The 18,921-nt window shown below is 40.0% G+C and overlaps 1 protein-coding gene across 1 annotated transcript; it reads right to left on the bottom strand.

The window, feature by feature from the left end:
* Positions 1-966: 966 nt before the first annotated feature.
* On the bottom strand, positions 967-16,111 carry LOC101164235 (leucine-rich repeat-containing protein 75B). Its single transcript, XM_004072547.4, has 4 exons — positions 15,493-16,111; positions 8,476-8,604; positions 7,770-7,882; positions 967-3,132 (listed from the first exon to the last, which is right to left on the bottom strand). The coding sequence occupies exons 1-4, from the start codon at positions 15,772-15,774 to the stop codon at positions 2,547-2,549; spliced, it is 1,110 nt and encodes a 369-aa protein (XP_004072595.2). The 5' UTR covers positions 15,775-16,111; the 3' UTR covers positions 967-2,546.
* Between the last annotated feature and the right edge of the window lie 2,810 nt (positions 16,112-18,921).

Raw genomic sequence — 18,921 nt, 5'->3', positions numbered from 1 at the left:
CTTTAGCAGAAGTATCATAGAGAGATAAATGGGGACTGATGAACAGCAAACAGTGAAAATGTTGGTGGAGCTACAAACAACATGAAAAACAAGTAAAGTTAATGGGATGCTGTAAAAAGTGCAAGGATATAGGAATGGAGAGATTCTTGGTGAACTTCATAGTTATTTATTAAGACAATTATATTTTAACATAACTAAACACTTCTTTAATTTTGTTTTAGCTTTAGCGACAAAAACAAAATTTCTATCCTAGAATTAAGGTTCCCCAACAGGCTGGGACTTAATCTGAAGACCAGTGCTCTCCAGTGTTGTATGTGACTTCCTAAAAAAATGTTGAGTGATCACAATCAAATATAAATCATATTCTGAGAATTTATATACATTCTTATGACTGGTTTTTGAATGCTGTCAGTTCCAGCAGCGATGTAGAGCAAACTGATATTGTTTGGCAATGTGAAGGATTAAATCAGTTCTGAAAAGAAAAGGTCAGGAGTTGACTTCCTGGTGTTTTTGAGGTGGGCTGCATTGTCCTGTCACGTGGTATTTGGACCACAGGGGTGTGACACTCACACTGTGCCCCGACCTTCTAGGAACCACCTGTTGCAAATGCCATATTACCATGTCTGGCAGCATGAGCAAAAGGTTGCCAGGAGAGGATCAAGGGCAGGGGCTCATGCGACCACTCGACCCTTCCCTGGCAAACTGATGGCAGCTCAGGCTTTTCTCTGATAGCACATTGCAGCATAGATGATCCACCGGTGGTTCATAAACAAGCGCAGCACTCCAACTACTAATCCCAAACAGCACGGTCTGAGCTGGTTTCATTTTATGACTGTCTTTGGAGACAATTTGTGCAAAGAAATACAGCCTTTGTGCCTGTGTGAAGCTGCAGCTCTTCCTGATAACACCGCTATTTCGGCAGATCAGTGGGCTCTTTTTGTCAAAACTGAAATAAAAGCAAAGAGCTCAGGTTGGATCAGTCCTTTTATTGGCAGTCATATTTTGAGACAAGTACACGCAGGGAAAAGTTCAACACTGACACACAAAACAAAAACTTTAAACCCAGTGGACACAAGTGTGCAGAGTTCAAAAAAACATTCATCTAACACATTCCATGTAAATGGTGCTACTTCCGCATGGGAGCAAAATTCATAAACAAATTAGTTTCTTGTGAATTCTCATCCATCACGTCTTCTTTGTCTACCACTCAGGCTTACATGGGCAGGGGGTCCGCTGGATTTCATAGTACTCAAAGTCATTACAATTACAGAAATGACAGACAAAACACGCAGCAATAAGACAATTACAGACGCAATTGGACGGTTACAAACAGGTATAATGCAAGAAAACATTTATTATATATTAGGTAATGTCCATGTTCCTTCTTACATTTAGCAGTCATAACGTCATCATGTCACTTCGAGGAGGTATACTTTCAAAATCTGCTTTTGCAAATCTCAGCCATTTAAATATTTTGAACAAAATAGTGCTTTAAAGTGCATTGGAGTGTTTTGCTACTGCAGACAGACTATAACAGAAAGCCAGCTCTCACAGATGTGTGTCAGGACCACTGCAATAACACATGGAAAGGTCGACAAACGTGTGGAGACAAACAGCAGTAGGATTTTGGGCACAGCTCAGCAGCCCAGATTAACATCTGTCTGTTGTCTCACAAATGCACTGAAACACTGTGGTGATTAGAGCAGCTCAGTAATTACAAAGGTGGATATCAGGCTCTTAGGCCAGTACAAAAACACTGACAGCTATTCATTGATGAGTCCTACCTGTTTTCTTCTAAGATTTCTTTGTTCACCAAAGTTCACAAAATAGCCAATGGAAACACAACAGAGCGGTGTTTTGTGTCCTTGTTTACAACGACACAAGGGGGTGCTGGGGCATTCACAAGTGGACATTTGGAAAGGGGGGGAAAAGGCAAAAAGTCGACCTAGCAGTTTTCCAGGTGTCACGTGATGGGTTGTCGGCTGTATAGTCTGTTGAACTTGTGTCATAGCTTTTGTTGAGAGATTAACAGAGAACACACAATGCAGAGCTAGGCCCTGCCTGCCAGAGACAGCCTCAGCCCTAGTAGAGAACCCAGAAACACGGTTTCCAGACCAACACAAGTCCCACTTCAGCTGCCGCGGGGATGCTGCTGATTCAACTGACCAACTAAATCACATCTGCTTGAGACTGGCTCCTCGGCTGCCACTGTCCCAGAGAAAGAACAACAGAGGGGGAGAAACAGAGGGAGGGAAAGCTTGTTCTCTAACTTCTCCAGCCCACCCTCCAATGAAACCACATCTTGTTTCCAAGAGCACCAACACAGTAAGTCCACCATCCACAGCAATGTAACTATCTTGTGTGGGTAACTCAGAGATGGTTAGGAGTAGCTTGGTAGCTGTGTCAGGACGAGAAGTTTACAATGTGGGCACTGGTCTCCCTCGTGACTGGGCTCGTGGTGTGAGGTCGTAAAGGTGAAGGACATAAGAGAGTGCTGTGAGACATTTTAATCACAGCCGGATAAGCCCAGAGAAAAAAACACTCCATCACCTCTCACAATAGTGGAATGTGAAGTCTTTGGAGAGTTGCTTTTCTCCCAAACCCCACGGCTCCAACTCAAATTTATTCTCTAGCTCATCGTCCTCTTCCTCTTCCTCCTCATAGTGGCTGGGCTCCTCGATAGAAGTCTCCATGTGGTAGCAGTAGGGCTGACCTTCTGTGTACTCATAGATGGTTGGGAGGCTGCTCTTCAGGCTGCAGCGTCGGCGTAGAGCGACCAGAAGCGGTTGAGGCATGGTGAAAATGTCCACATTGTTGCCCAGGTCAATCCACGCCAAACTGGAGAATTTCTGGGGGTCTTTGAGCAACTCCGTCAGATCTTTAAGAATACCCAGCGTGAGGCGGTTACCGTTAAGAGCCAGGGTGCTGAGTTTGGGCAGCGAGGCCAGAAGCGGCAGGAGCAGCCTCAGGCTCTCATCCTGAAGGTCTGTAAAGCTGATGTCCACAGCCATCACACTGTCTCTGTTGTTTTGGAGGTAAAAAGCAACTTGCCGGACATCACGAGGGGACAGAGGGATTCCAGACAAGTCTACAGTGTCACTGGACAGTTTCTTCTGTAGGGTCGTCTTGAGACTGTTGGGAAACATGCAAAGAAAAGTTACTTCAATGACTCCTTTGAACACAACGCAAGTTAACAGAAACTTTATTGTTAGAGTTAGTTTTCATACGCAACATGTGATGCTTCAATCCTAAGAAAATATTTTTATCTTAACTTAATTTATCTGATTGCAAAATATCCTATTTTTACACAAATACAGCATCAGAAAATAACTAAAAAAGAATTTTAAAACAAAAATAAGACATTACTACGATCATCAGTTTAATAATTTACTCTACTGACCGTCATAAAAAAACATTGGCGGAGGGAATGCTACTTTTATATTTTTATTGTAAAGGACCATCCAAGCAAACTACAGCTCAAGATCCAACTGTGGTAAAACTTAACTCCAATTAGAAAGTACTTTATAATGCTGAGAGTCTTCCCGGGTGTAGTAATTCTAGCAAATATGTCCTCGGATTAAAGCAAAAAAGTAAACAACAGCTGGATCTGAGAATTTGTAGATCTTAAACTGTAAGAGAAGAACAAAAGGCAAAACCTGAACATGTACATGTTTGGAAAAAAACAATCTTCCATTTTACCAGACTATGGAAGCAGGACTGAAGTTTGAATATGCATCTGAATAAATATAAATACTTCCTCAACAAGACAGATGAGACCAAAGTGTGGTTGTTTATTATAATGCTCAATGTCACGCTTGGAGAAAACAAAGCATCTTGCAAGGAATATGAACTATTCTGGGTAACACGCAGAATATAAACATCACTCAGAATGGCAGCAAAATGTTTAATTGGGGAAATTAAACATTTTGCAACATTAAAATACATAAGTTTTCTTTTAGTAATGCGGACATCTGAAAGTGTTCGACACTTTGATCCGGTAATCTTCAGTCAGACAAAAATAGCCTGAAGCAGTGACCGTGTAACTCCTCGTCAGCTCTCGCCTTTAGAGATTATATCCTCCTTCAGTGGTTGAATGGGTCATGCAACAACTTTTGTAAGAGTGGGGTAATTTTCAGTTTTAAATTGGGCCATACACTGAGATGCAAAACGGGCAATTACAACAAATTACATAAGAAATGATTAAGAGGGAAATGGTCCAAACAATATCTCATATACAGTGAGTTACACATTCAATTTCTTTAAACAATTGTCATTATTTGTCAGATTTTCAAAAATAAGTTCAAATTGAGGAAAGTAATTTGTACAGAGACGTGTTGTGCTGTTCTAGTTCTACTGTTCTTGGTCTATGTGCATTTTTTTCTCCCTGGGAGTATGCAGTTTAACCCTTGTGCTATCTTAGATGACCCCACGCTTACATTGTCGTGTTCTCCCTACCATGACAAAGGTGGATAAAGGTGGAAAGATTTCATGTAATCCATGGACACCAGTGAAGATCACAAATCATTGAAGAAAAAAGGTTCAGAGCACTGTCTAGTGGGTCTGGATGACCCAACTCCCAATGTTAAAGTGCCTAGGATAGCACAATGGATAAAGTGCAAGTCTGCCATCTGTCTATTATATTGCAAGCCTTTGAATCTCTTTAAAAGTCCTTCAGGAAATATTAAAAGTAGAGTGCACAGAAGGGATCTTTCTCAGAAGCAACAGTTGCTTCACATTTCAGAGGAGAATAAATACATTATTTATACTCTCTGTTGACCCTGTTTTCTCAGTCAGTTCCATTTGCCTGTGCCTATCTCTGCCCACCCATGAGGACGTTGTGCATTTAACTAGGGCTGTTCCTGAAATGACCTGCAATGTTGATGTGGTGTCTCAGTAAATTGAAGCATCCTCTGGTGCTTTATAACTTACAGTGACATCCAATGCAGTACCTGTCACTTGTGATGCTTTGAGGTATACTTTTTGCTAAAAAAAATGATGTGCCGCTTTTTTAATGGCTGGTGCTGAGTTGATGAGCAATCAAGTTTACTAATGCGACTGAGAAAAAACTTTTTATCTAAAAATAATTTGTAAAAAAAATCTGTCCTTTTTAAAAAAAAATGATTATCACTGCTGTTATTATTATCACTTATATTTGACAAAATCGTCATATTCCGTAAAACTTCTTATGACCATGATAGACTGCATTGGTAGTGGCTATCAATGCATAAGTCTCTCATTTTAAATAGTCTGAACCTGTCTGACCTTTAAAATGACAAAAAACTGTTTGTCTGAAACACTATTTAAAACAATTTCCTACCCTCCTTCAAGATTATTCATGCATAAAAAATACAGATCTCTTAAGAAGTAGGGATGTTTGCATGTTTCACTTAAACACAGATAAAGAAGCTTAATTGAAATAAAAAACTCAGGAAGGCAGATTGAATCAGGTGCTTTGATGTCTGCAGTTTGTTAAAGTTTTGTTCGTGGACGCCCAAATTTTACAAGAGTTCATGTTTTGTTAACCTCCTTTTTTGTGAAATTTGATAGCATCTCTTTTGTCTAGTAACAACCGTTTTGATTCTCCTATGATTCAATGAAATTACACAGTGTAATCTTTGCAGCTGAACCAATGGGAGATAAAGACATTTTATTTGCTTGTGATTATTTAAGGACAAAGGGAAAGAAAGTGGAAATTAGGTTAATGGAACAGAGACGACTGTCTGAAAATTAAGAGATGATTATGCCCTCAGGGTTGACCTTGAGCTTTACAAAGGAAACAAGAGCATGTCTGAGTCATGGCTTACACCAGACTCAATGTCAAGCATTTAGGCATGTAAAAATTAAAAAAGAAAGATCAAAATCTAAATTAGATTAGCAGGATAGAAGAGGTTCTCATTTAGAATCAGTGTGGCATTTTGGCCCTACGACAGACTGGCAACCTGTCCAGAGTGTACCCTACGTTTACAAAACAGTAGCTGGGATAGGCTCCAGCAACTCGGTGACTCCAAAAGGCATTGAGCAGGTTCTGTGGATGGATAGTTGAATGTGGCATTTTAAAAAAAGTGTTACATACTGTGTTTACAGAAATCTGTGGGCATAGCCAATGCTAGAGTATGATGGAATAAAAAAAACAATTAAAAACTCAGAGTAGCGGAAAGATTTTACAAAAGTGATAAGAGCAGAATTTAAGACACTTGGTAACAAAGAGAACAAAATCCACAAAAACAACATTAAGATTTGAAGTTGGTTTTGTGTAGGACTGTCACACGGGGAACCTGGGTTCACTTCTCAGGGCATATACATGTGTATAACCACAGCATTTAAGAGTTTAGATAAATTTATTGTGTTTAGCCTAAAGTCAGGGACAGAGCTACAGGTGAGCAAGGGGGGCAGCTGCCCCAGGAAAAGCTCTTCTTTGCAAAAATTGTTAAAAAGCAATGCATTCTGATCTATATTTGCCAATATAGTGAGCATCGATGCACAGTGTTTTTTTGTAGAGACTTCTAGAAAATTTATAGGACACTTGATTTTGGAATTGTAGATTCGGACAGCACTGCAAAATGCCGAACCACTACATAGTGCACTATGTAGTGACTAGTGAATGAATGCGGACATAGCCATAGATTGTTCAAGTTTGCATATGCATATTGAAGTTTATTTATTCTACTAAAATAAAATAGATCTTTTTAGAATGTTATTGATCCCATAATGGGGAAATTATCTTGATAGCCATAGCGCTGTAGAAGATGGAATAAAACAGATCATAATACAGCGATCTCTGGCCGCAGTTTGTCGGTGGGGCGACAGCAGCTGAACATGTAAACAATGCATAAGCAGATAGTTTCAGACCCAGAAGTGGTGGGAAAAAAAGGTGTATGTCTGTCATGATGATATTAAGAGAAGAGGATAACAAAACAAAAACAGCTAAGCTAACTCGGAGATTTTGCATTTACGCATGTTTCTTATTGACAGTTATCTTACTCCATATCACATGGAATGTGCTGTATACAAATGCTGTATATATTTGTATTAATATTCTGTGCTAAAGTGAATTTATGTTGATGATTTATGCTGACTCAGCCAGCAACAAAGCCTCCCTAATTACTTGATTATAGCTAGCGACATGCAGAGTATGTAAAGTCTTCAGGTTTTTTTTAGTCTAATGCACTTTCAGAGTCTCTGAGATGCTGCATGCCTGATGGATTCCATATCCTTTCTCTTCTCTGTCTAATTAACTATAAGCATAACAAAGCCTGATTCATGCAGGTCGACAGCTCAGTGTCTAATTCTGACAGAGCCAAATGTTTCAGCCTTTTCTTTTGTGTGCTGATAGCTCAACTCCCTCATATATCTCCAGAGAAGTGTGCAGAGTTTTTAGCGTCTATTCAACTAAAGAATAACCAGTTAGATAGAACAAGCGTATAATAATTTGTCTGTTAAAAAAGGAGGTGCAGAAAATCTTTTTGTTCCTATAAAAACTGCAAGCATGCCTTGCACAATTCAATTATTTTGTTCTTTCATTTACAAAAAAAGTCAAACTATGTGTTTTCTTTAAAGATTTAGAAGTGAGAAACACACAATCTGGAAATTTATTCACAGTTCGGGCTGCCGTGTCATTCTTGTCAGGCATGCGCCCAGCCAGCTCTGTCCTATTTCAATGTCAGCTACAAAGATGAAAATCTTTCATGCTTGTCAGGGAGCTGAGCACTGCTCTCTGTTGTTCTATGCTGCAAATTTATTACAGAGGATACCTGGAAAGAAGAACTTACCAGGCCTGGGATTTCCGTCTGGACATGCTCTGCCTCAGCCACTTTGAATGAGGGGTCAGGTGGTAGATCAACTGTCTACAAATCTTATCAGCAGACTTTATAATGTCTGCGTCCTGAAGAAGAAAACAGAGAGTATTCACTATAAGTCATAGAGAAGAGCCAATGTCTCTACTCTTCACACAACAGTTTTAAGTGTGAATTTTTCTGCTTGGGTGCTTTACATCAGTGATTAAAAACATTTTTTAATTAATCTCAAACATAACTTTTAATGTGTTTTATATGAACAATAAACATTGTCTCATTGTGCTACTGAAACCCAGATCTGGTCCTGAGCAAAACTCAATTTCGTTTCCTTGTTGGAGCAAGAAAATCTAATCACATGCGAGTACATAATGGGATGTAGGGGGGTGGAGGGCAGGAAGCAGCCAGGGAAGGCGAGATTCAACACAGTCACAAGTAGACACTGCTAAATCACTTTATTAACTATGTTGCTGAAGCTCCGTCACTGCTCTTTTACAAACATCACCACATAAGCTGTTGATACATTCTCATTTTTGCTTTGGAGATATTTTGTTCTTCCATTTTTTGTGAATCATTTTTTTCACAAAATTCTGCAATCTGTACTAGATCCCAAACTAAACATGTTTTAAATGGATCAAATTTAAATAGATTTTTTTTAAACTTTTTTGTGGTTGTCATAACTGACCTTTTTCGGACACTGCATCTCTCGAGCTAAGCCGACCAGAAGTTCGTGTGAGATCGGGTCCACTAGATTTAGGAAGGCAGCGTTTTTGTACAGGATGTCATTCAGGGATGTGCCTTCCAACCCCAGATCCTGTCAAAGCATAAAAAATACAAGGAACTGAACATATATCTCTGAAACAATGTTAAAGATATTGCACATGAAAAAGAAGCATACAAATAGAAGTAAGGGCCAGAAACGCCTTATGTACCTGCTGCATAAGGGTACCCTAACTCTAAATTGGGAAGATGAAAGGAGTGGTTTGCTTCAAATATTCATAAAAAGGAGGCTTTCATCTACAGCTGGACAGGGAAATCTCAGGGAATGGCACAGCATAAAAACTAAGTGTCAAACTGCATTTTCCAAGTCACCACAGCACATTTAATGTTTACATAAAAACATGAAATCACCCGAATCTTTCAGTAGTGAAGTGAAAACTTTGGCTGGGATGTTTTTTTTTCTAATCCAATCACACAACATTGGGTTCTAATCCAAGGAGTTGTCATATTTCTCTTATCATAGATATTTAAAAGTGATACTTAGGTTGTTATTTAAGAAATATGAATAAATCAGAAAAACCAAACAAAAATGCTAAATTATTCTTATTTACTTGTATTGTTTTAATGACATTAGTTTTTTCCATTCTGTTTGATGCTTTTTGTTTACAGTTTTTCAACCTTCAGATTACCTCAATTTGAATTGAAAACGTATGTGTATGTATATAAATATGCAAAATTTAACCTAATTTTAACTGAACTAAAATAGTTTGAAACATATTCAATTCCCATAAACTAAGCTGGTATGAAACAAACTGAATGTAACTGATTTGAGGTCAACTGGGCTAAAAATGGCAACTCTACTGTATGTGCGTTTGATAGAAAAGACAGAAAATATGATACAATCCCAAAAGATTTGCAACAAAAAATACCAAGTGTTGTACAAGAAGACAAGTACTTTTTGAAACAAGAAGTACTCAGCTGTATAGCTGAGAGTACCAAGCTGTACTTATCAATGTGTCCACCTTCAAATTCCTAATGAGGTAAGCTCTTATGCTGTCTTTACAACTTTAATTAGAGAAGAAAAAGCCTAAGAGATGCTCCATACGGTCTGCTCATACAGCCTGGACACACATCTACATACACATTCTTTGTTTTTCTTCAAAATAGTTCAGCATTTATTATTATAGACACTATGAGTGGGAGGCATGCGGCTCCCCATCACCAGCTCCCTTTCTAATGAGTTCAACAAGTTCGAATCTTCAAGTCCTCTGTGATCGCACTGGTCCTCGTCGCAACGCTGAACAACCCAAGACCTGTTGCTCTCACTACTGCAGCAATGAGAGTCTGGCAAGGTTGGAACAGACACACATCAACTCCTGGGTCGGCAAATCAGCAGACCTCTGCCAGTTTCCCTACCGCCCCAACTTATCAGGTACTCCACCCTCCAACATCTGGAAACTAAGAACACCTATGCTCGGTTATTGTTCCCGTTTTCCAGCTCCGCCTTTATTACCATCAGGCCGTGGAAGCTAACTGCCAAACTCACTGAACTGGGAGTACCAACACCCCCCAAAACTGGATCCTGGACTTCCTAATGGACAGACCAAAGGTGGTGAGGATGGGAAAGAAGGTTTCTGCAGAGCTGAGAGTAAGCACAGAAACTCCACAGGGGTGCTGCCTCAGTCCAAAGCTATTTTCACTGTACACCTGCATCTCCCCAGACAACAACAACATCATCATTAAGTATGTAGACGACACAACTGTCCTCGGTTTCATCAGAAGAGGGGACGAGTCTGCATAAAGAGACGCATTCAGAGACGCATAAAGAGACCTGGTGAGCAGGATTACTATCTACGGCGAGGAAAATGACCTTTAAAAAAACAACAGAAATAATCATAGATTAAAGAAGGAAAGCGGACCATCTGCCACAGGTTTCTGGGTCTGAATATCACAGACAGCCTCAGGTGAGAAAGAAACACTGGTGTCACAGTGAAGAAAGAGTGGCCTTCATCAGGATGCTGAATAAGGCTGGACTCAAGTGCTAGACCCTCATCTAAGCCTACAGGGGGCTTGTTGAAAGCATCCTCACCATCAGACAAACAGCTTGGTTTGGAAACACCACCACGAAAGAGAAAAGCTTTGCTGCAAATGATCATCAAAACATAGGTTGTAATCTTCCATCCACCTAGACCAGGAGTGTCAAACTCATTTTGGTTCGGGCCCACATTCAACCCGTCTGATCTCAAGTGGGCAGGACCAGTAAAATAAAAGCAAAATAACCTATGGTCAGCTTGTTTTCTGTAGATTTGTTTTTGTTTTTTAGCAGTTGGAAAAAATGCCTCAACCAACACAGTAGCCTAATAACTTATTATTACACATTCATTCACAGAGGCCAATAGATCTCAAATAAAATGCATTTCACTTTTAAAAAATTGCTTTATTCAATTTTACACAGACTGAATATTTTACATCTGACACTGAAGCAATCCTGATAGTAAACTCAAGAGTAGGCTACATAAAAAAATTAAACACCCTTCCTAAAATCAAAATGGGCAGATCAATGAAAAATTAAACTAAATTAAACTTTCAAACATTTGCGAACATAACAAGAATTTGGAGTTAACCTCCCTTTCTCTCCTGAAACTTCACCCGGCCATCAATGTCAGGATTCAAATCCTGTGCAGCAACACATTTACTGTCATTCAAGTGTGCAAAACACAATGACATGTACAAGAATCTTTTCCTGTTTGGCTGCCTAAATTTTGTGGCAACACCTGCCTTCTTTCTGACATTTGATGGGGCGCCATCAGTGACCAGACTTACATCATGTGACCAGTTCACTCCAACATTTAATTACTATGCACAGTTGTATATATCCGTAGCTGTGTTTACATGGACAAAAGTAATTGGAATGAATGCCTGATTGGAATAAAAATGCGTCATGTAAACACGCCATTTGGAATACTCTGCCCCAATCAGACTCATTCTGATCAAAATTTCTTTCCGATCAAGATAGGTGGGTTATGCCGACTGTTGATCTAACGTGGTCCACATAAACAATTCTTTCCGATCGTGGGTCTCTACTGCTCTGGTTTTACATCATGCATAGATGGTGTTTTGCTCTAGAGAAAGCTTTGGAGCGCAAACAGGACCAACTGGCTGCTCCGTGCGAGCGAACCGTGCCTCTGAGCAGACCAGCTGGACTTGTGGCTTTGTGTTTGCGGACAGGGGAGGGTGCTGCTTTGTTACGTGTGCGATCCGGGGGAGGCTTCGGACCACGGTCACGTCCCGCCACTCTGTGTAAGCAAGCTGCCGGACTCAGGAGAACCATGTCCTCCGGTAGAACTGTGTCCCCAAGGACAAACAATCACGCGGATTTGTGTTACTAGTCGTGTCCAGACAAAATCAAAGCTGATGTTATTCCCATCTATTTACGTGCAGCCAAAATGCAGATTGTGGCATTGACCGCAGGGATTTTATGTTCATTCAAGGCTAATGTTGTTAGCACGTGTTGGCCTAATCCTAACCCTTTTTCCGGCTCTGTTCTGCCACAAAAAAAAGACATAATTTTGAGAAAATCTCAGCTTAGGCTCCCGCAGTGAAAGCTGCGTCTTGATGTTTCAGTGTTTCCATCTCTCTCTGACCGGGTTTGAAAAGTTGCTGTCCCGCGTTGACCCAAGAGGGAAGAAAAAAAACAGGGGGACTGATTTATAATTATTGCCTCGATTCAAATAAAAAAATATTATAAGTTTCAAGAGGCCCAAGGAGGCTGGCTCACCATCCTGCAGCAGGTCTCTGTCAGGCCTAGGAATACGAGTCGATTTCAAGGGATCAGCCAATGTGGGTTTAGATCCGACCCACTTTCACTAATTGACGGACAGACTAATTCTGCTGAAAAAGCTTATCATGAAATAAATAAAAAAATAAGTAATTCTGAAAAAAAGACAACACTTTGGAACAATTGATTTTGAAATCCGAGTTTCTTATAAAAGTCATAGAATTATAATAATAGTCAACATGATTAAAAATGAATATTTTAAATGCTGTTTTAAAATAATGAACAAGTTTTTAAAGCAAAATGAATAAAATGTATCAATGTAATGGCTGTGTGCAGGTTTTTCACAATTTTATTATCTTTTTATATATTTATGAGAAATTTATTGGTTGATTGTGTGACTGCACAAGGTCTTATTTATTTTTTTAATTATGAGCAATTTGGGACTCCATATAAAAGCACTCAAACACACACCACAGCTTCTTCCCAGCTTAAGTCAGAATGTTAGCACAGGACATAAGAGAGGGGAGACTGAACTGAACCACACAACAAAGTAAAGGGAATAATCCTCGCTGCCACACATTTTATTCATTTGGTCTATTTTAAGTTCTTACCAGCTGGGACACTAAGTACAATGAACAATGAACTGTTAACAATTAACAAGCGCAATATGCCCCAAACATGACATAAAGACAACAGTGCAATAATGAAAAGTTGAGACACTGCAATAACATGTGGTTATGACTGCATCCTGTCTCTGCGAGTCACGCATATCTTTTTACTCTTCTCTTTTCTTAAATTTTCTTCCTCATTTTTGTTTATGGTCCTTGTTAGTGTTTGTTGTTTTTTCTGTTGTCCATCTGTAATTCACTCTGGCTTGAGAGCTGCCAAAGAAAACTTCCAATGCTTTACATGAAAAAATGCAATAAACTGTTATTTTATCTTAAAACACAGACTGAACCTAAACCGTAGGAGAAGCAGCTTTTGCTCATCTGATGTGCTAAACATATAAAAATATCCCTTGTCCGTGTTTAGACATGATCAATTGTCATTTGCAAGCATGATATGAAACAAGGCTTCCTTCCAAAATCTGGAGAAGAACATTGATCTGGAGCAGAGCAAATTAGGTGTAAAAGAAAAGGCTTGAATATTCACAGGACATAATCTTATACATCTATTCTACCTGCTTGCAGTGCAAGATATAACAAAGTGGAGCTCATTTAATCAAAGTAGAGCTAACGCAGGGAGATGAAGCCCATGTTCCCTGGGATGTGGCTGTCATGAAGTCTAGCATAATAGTTTATCACCACGTGTTGATAACGCTGGCTCTACTCTCCTGTATCGTGACTTTATAATAATTATCATTAGATTGCTCGACAGCTGAGAGGGCTCTCCCTGAGAGGAGATGTTTGTGGTGGCTATTACACTTTTAATGCGGGCACCTAATCTCTCCATTTTAAAGTTATGCACTAACAGGTGAGAAAAAGGCTTCCAAAACAAGCTGCTAATTAGAACCCAGCATTGTTCACTATGTGTAATTGGATATAACAAGCTCTAGGTCACGTCTAGAATGTCTATGTTCTGTTGTGATGCTGGCAAAGAAAGCTGGGCTTAATGCAATGCAAGAAATATCCAATGTAAAAGAAAAAGCAAAAAATATAAAGGATAGAATAAAGGGAGAGTGCCAATGTGACAATGTTGAAGCACTATGAATACCAATGTTATATACTAATTATGAAAATGAAGTAAAACAAAATGTTATATCCTATAAAAATGTATGTAGGCTTAAAGGGAACTTTAAGTCTCACTCCGTTTATCTACTGTCAAAGTGTTGCCAGTGGTCTTTTTCTAGGAAATAGTTTTTTGCTAAGTGGCAGGAGTTCATCAAGAATTTGCCTCTGAGTTGTTGGCAGGACCACTGGTGTGGAGTAAGCCTGCCACTACTTCCCATCATCTATTTGTTTACACTCTCTCCCGCTAGCTTACAGCCCGTCACACCTCAACCTACATTATCAGTGCAACAAAAATGGCTAGCAATATTGGAGTTATCCAGCTGTACAGTTTTGAGCCAGATGCCAGCTCAGACGAGGAAAACGAAGACATATGTGGATCTATTTGTTTACAGGTCGATGCATTAGAATGGAGCAGAGCAGGGAGCTTTTGGCAGGGCATTGAAGCCTCTATGTCACACCTACAAGCTTTTTCCAACAGCCTTTTTTTTTACAATTTGAATAAAGAAATACCGGTACTCAGAAATGCAGAAATTCAGTGAAATTTGCTTAAGATATGTCCTCCATCATGAGAAAAATTCCAGAACAACATGTTAAAAACACCAAAAACACAATTTCCATAAAAGTGGATCTTTCATCAGCAAGTCACATAAATGGGAAAAATGAGTTTGTTTTGCTGTATTAAGAACAATCTCAAGATAAAAGAAAATGTAGTTTGGATTCAGTTAGTAAATAAATGAAATAGCATAAAGTATGCACAACAGTAAGAGATGGTTTGTTTACAGCTGTGAGGCAACAACAAAAAAAGTCACTGAAAACACTGACAGAGGCCCAATTTCCTTTTTCATCCTTGTAAATAAGAGTGAAAAACACTGTAGAATAATATCTCATTTCACATGGAAAAAACTAAACTCCAGGGCTTATTTTTTACATTGTTGCTGCTTAAAGAGAGGGAAAGGGGGGTTAATGTGGGAGCAGGAGAACAGCCTAAGGAGGGGTGGGACTGGAGAGGGAAGAACAAAGGCAGATGGATGCTGGGGGCTTGAAGGAGAGACTATTTCTGTACACATGCGTGTGGAAATATCCAGATCACATTAGAGTCAGTGAAATGTGGGGTAATGCAGTGACACAGTGTGCAGTTCTGCATTTGGAGAGCAAGCTATCCTTTGGATCCAATGTCAACACTGCGCGTCTACACACAACAGAGTGAACGTGGCTGTGAGTCACATGCTCAGTGAAGCAGTGTCAGGCACACAGCTCCTTAGAGTGGCCTACTTTCCACACAAAGAGGAAATGACTCAAGAGGACAAACCATAATTTTGGAGTCACCCAGTGGGCCAGGGTGGACCCAGGTCAAAGGTCAGAGGATGACATGTTTGCAGGAGACAAATAAACTCTCCATCAACAGTTCCCCCAACTGTGTCTCCTCCACCTGCAACCTGCGCGTGCAGAAGCGCACGTTCATCGCTGACCTTACCTTTCTCAGCAATCTGAGCACGTCGGTCGCCTGCTCCATCCGGCGCTGTCGCAGCAGCTTCTGGATCTCCTTAATCCACGCCACTCGCCTCATGTAGGGGCTGTGGTTCGTCCTCCGCAGCATCCCCGGCAGTTTGTCCGATTTCAGCATCAGTGCAAACAAAAAATCTCCGCCGCTCCGCCTGCCCCTGTCGCTCTCTCCGGCGCCGCGCAGAAGCTTGCGTCGCTTCTTGGAGAAATTCTCGTTGTCCAGGCTGTTCTGCCTGCTCAGTCTGGAGCCCATGCTAGATTGTTGTTGTTGTTGTCGTCGCCGCGCGGATGCAGATGGTGTCAGGGATGCTACTAGAACATTTAACAAAAGGACACGAGCCTGTGTGCTTCCTGTCTGGATGCTCCTCGGTGGGGAGGACAGCGCCGTAGTATTTGCGCTGGAGAACCTTGCAGAGGATTATTCCACAGCGGTCAGATTCATTTGCCCCCTCTCGTGCACCCGAGCACAATTTACACCTCTCCGTCCGTGGAATACGTGTGCCCGACTCGGATGATAATGAAGGCGAACCGGCCACTTCATCCTCTCTGCTTTACGCTGCTGTTTGGGTTTGTGTAACGTGGAGGGTCCGACCTATCACAGCTTCCAGACCCCCACCCACCCACCCACCCGCCTTTCTTGGTTTCACAATCCCTCACGAGTGACTCTACTGCAGAATAAAATGAGTCAGGAAAACCAATGTAACATTTGATGCAGTTGAAAACCACATGAAAGTGCAAACTGGATTGTTTACACACAAGTTTTTCTCCACTTTCTATACTGTTCAAATTCATGTCCTCTATGGAGGCTTCGACTCCCCCTTCAAGAGCTTAAACTTTTTCATCTCCAGCTGCTTAAAAGTGCATCTCTCCCCAGTCTAAGTGAACATGAACCTCTTTTTTTGCTGATTCGTTAAACAGACAGTTCCTAAATAAACTGTCAAACCCTGTTTGCATCTGCCACCCATCATTCTTTGACAGGCCTGTTTTGAATATCTGGGGGCAGCCACTGTGGATCCAGCCCACATCTGTTACTTAAGCTTCTCCACACCTGTTCTATTTATGGATTCAGTCCTTAGGACTTTTATCCTAATCTGACCTTATTCTTTATGGGATTCAGGCTTGAACTTGTGTAGTGCATTCCACATAATCTGCTGGCAGTTATTTCCCCTGGTTGTGCTTGCTCTCTGTAGATTATCCCTGCTGCTCTTTTTTCCCTCCAAAATGTGATTACAGATGCCCCTTGCCCTCCATTTAATGCTTCATCCCCATGAAACAAATTTGTCTTGTCAGACGTTTGGCTCTTCAGGCAATACTGAAGCAATTGATTTTTGGAAGTGGAAAACGTGACTGATTCTAGTGAAACCAGAGTTTTGACCTCAAAATGGGCAGAATCTGGACAGTCTCAGTCAGGCTGGAATGATTGACCTGGCCCTGATTTATTCCGAGTTAGGTTCTGTCCTGGGGGCAGGGTACATCCAGGTCGTGCATTTGTCACAGAGTTGCAGAGATGCAAATAATTTTGTTCACATCTGCTGTCAGTTCATGCTCACCAATAAACTCAACTCTTTGTAATTCTACAGGCACAAAGAGCAACTGTCACAAATGAGCAGCAGTGCAAACATCACTTTTCATCTAAAACTATCAGATTGCTCAAATCTAGTCAGTCCAATTACTCCTCATATGTGGGTCAGTTCAGGACAAATGTGGTTACTTAGAAGATTTAAATAACAACTGTGTAATTATTTTTTCGTATCTTTTTTGCTTCTTGATTACGAAAAGACAGATATGACTTCTGCACAAAATGTTTTTTTGAGAAGCAACAACCACAAAATGTGGGTTTGCTAAAAAAGATTTCAATTCTGACAAATTGTTCTTGTTTTATCAGATACATTTTTTCCCACTTTTAACAGAAAACATTAAAGCTAAATCTATTCACATAAATAAAGGCAGAAAATATCAATCGAAGCAAAATTTGATTTATTCTCAGTTATTCCATTCCAGTTTGTTCCAAAAATTCAAGAATTGCAAGGTCTCCTCTGGTTTCATAGCGGGTTTTTGAAATGTTTAATTTGTAAGGTCACCAATGTATTTGGGAGTTTATCTTTGCAAGGCTCTGAAAACTAGAAGTTAAATTTTAAAATCAATTCTAACTTTAACTGGGAGCCCATGTAAAGAGGTCAGTAATGGAGTTATGTGTGCTTGTTTATTGGCTCCTGTTAAAATCCTTTCCTGCAGAATTTTGAACGTTTTTAAAGAGCTTTTGTTAAAAAAGGGGAAAAAAGTGATATACAGTAATCTAAACATGAAGAAAAAAGCTTGAATAATAATCTTCAGGTCAGATCTGGATGAGATGTGTTTTATTTTTGACAAATTCCTCAGATCATAAATACAATTTTTGACAATTGAGTAGAGTGTCCTTCCAAAGATAGAGATTTAAAAAACAACACCCCAAGCTGACAGTCGATTGGAAGGGGGAACTCAGAGAATCAAGGTGCTGTTTGATGGAAGGGATTGTGTTTTCTGGGGCAAAAAAAAAATCACTGTTTCTGTCTTATGAGCATTTAAGAGTAAATGGTTATTAAATAACGATGACTTAATATCTTGACAAATTTACCGGATTGTTCAAAAGTTTCAGGGAAGAGCAATAAAGTTGTCTGTTAGCATTCTCACCTCACAGCAAGAAGGCTCTTGATTTTATCCAAACTTTCCTTTCTTTCTGTTGACTCTCCAGCTTCCTCCCACAGTTCAAACACACATTTCAAGGGTTGATTGGTGACTGTAAATCGCCCTATAGGTGCAAGTGTGTGTCTCTAATCGTGCAATGAACTGGCAACATAAGATGTGCCCCCAAGTAAACAATTATGCTCCAAAATTAAAGGGTTCACCTTTTTCTCTCCAGTTCACCACTCACACTCCCGTTTAGACTATTTATTAATCAGTAACTCTCTTTTAAAAAATATTCAAAGCTCCAACATCCATCCAATTATTAACAGTGACCATGCTCCAGTCTCTGTAAATATTTCTAGGGAAAAATACACACCCTCTGGTACAACCTGGGACGACCCTGACGAAGGCGGAAGGCATTCCGCCGAAACATGTCAGTAGGTTTTACACAAAACAAACCCAGTGTCTGATAAAAAATAATTTAACTGCTTAATAGAACTTATAGACACAATGAACTTCATTGAATTAACCTGGAGGTTTAATACGTCTCTGTAAAAGGACCAGGAATTTCTTGAATTCTTTAAAAAAGAGTGGGCAACCTTCTTAGACTTCAACAAAACTCCAGACATCTCACCGTGCATTCTCTGGGAAACAGCAAAGGCAGTCATGAGAGGGAAAATCATTTCTTATTCAACGCACAAAAAACGCAAAGAGAAAGCAGATTTATTAGAATTAG

The sequence above is a fragment of the Oryzias latipes genome, chromosome 9, assembly GCF_002234675.1.
Source record: "Oryzias latipes chromosome 9, ASM223467v1".
Classification (NCBI taxonomy): Eukaryota; Metazoa; Chordata; class Actinopteri; order Beloniformes; family Adrianichthyidae; genus Oryzias; species Oryzias latipes.
Note: the sequence above shows the minus strand (reverse complement) of the source record. Positions and strands in the feature narration are given on the sequence as shown.

Excerpts from the sequence above, each read along its gene's own strand:
- LOC101164235 (XM_004072547.4), bottom strand. The coding sequence starts at position 15,774 with ATGGGCTCCAGACTGAGCAGGCAGAACAGCCTGGACAACGAGAATTTC. Across the intron at positions 8,605-15,492 it reads TGCTCAGATTGCTGAGAAAG|GATCTGGGGTTGGAAGGCAC; the intron begins GTAAGGTCAGCG and ends ATGCTTTGACAG. Across the intron at positions 7,883-8,475 it reads AGATGCAGTGTCCGAAAAAG|GACGCAGACATTATAAAGTC; the intron begins GTCAGTTATGAC and ends TTTCTTCTTCAG.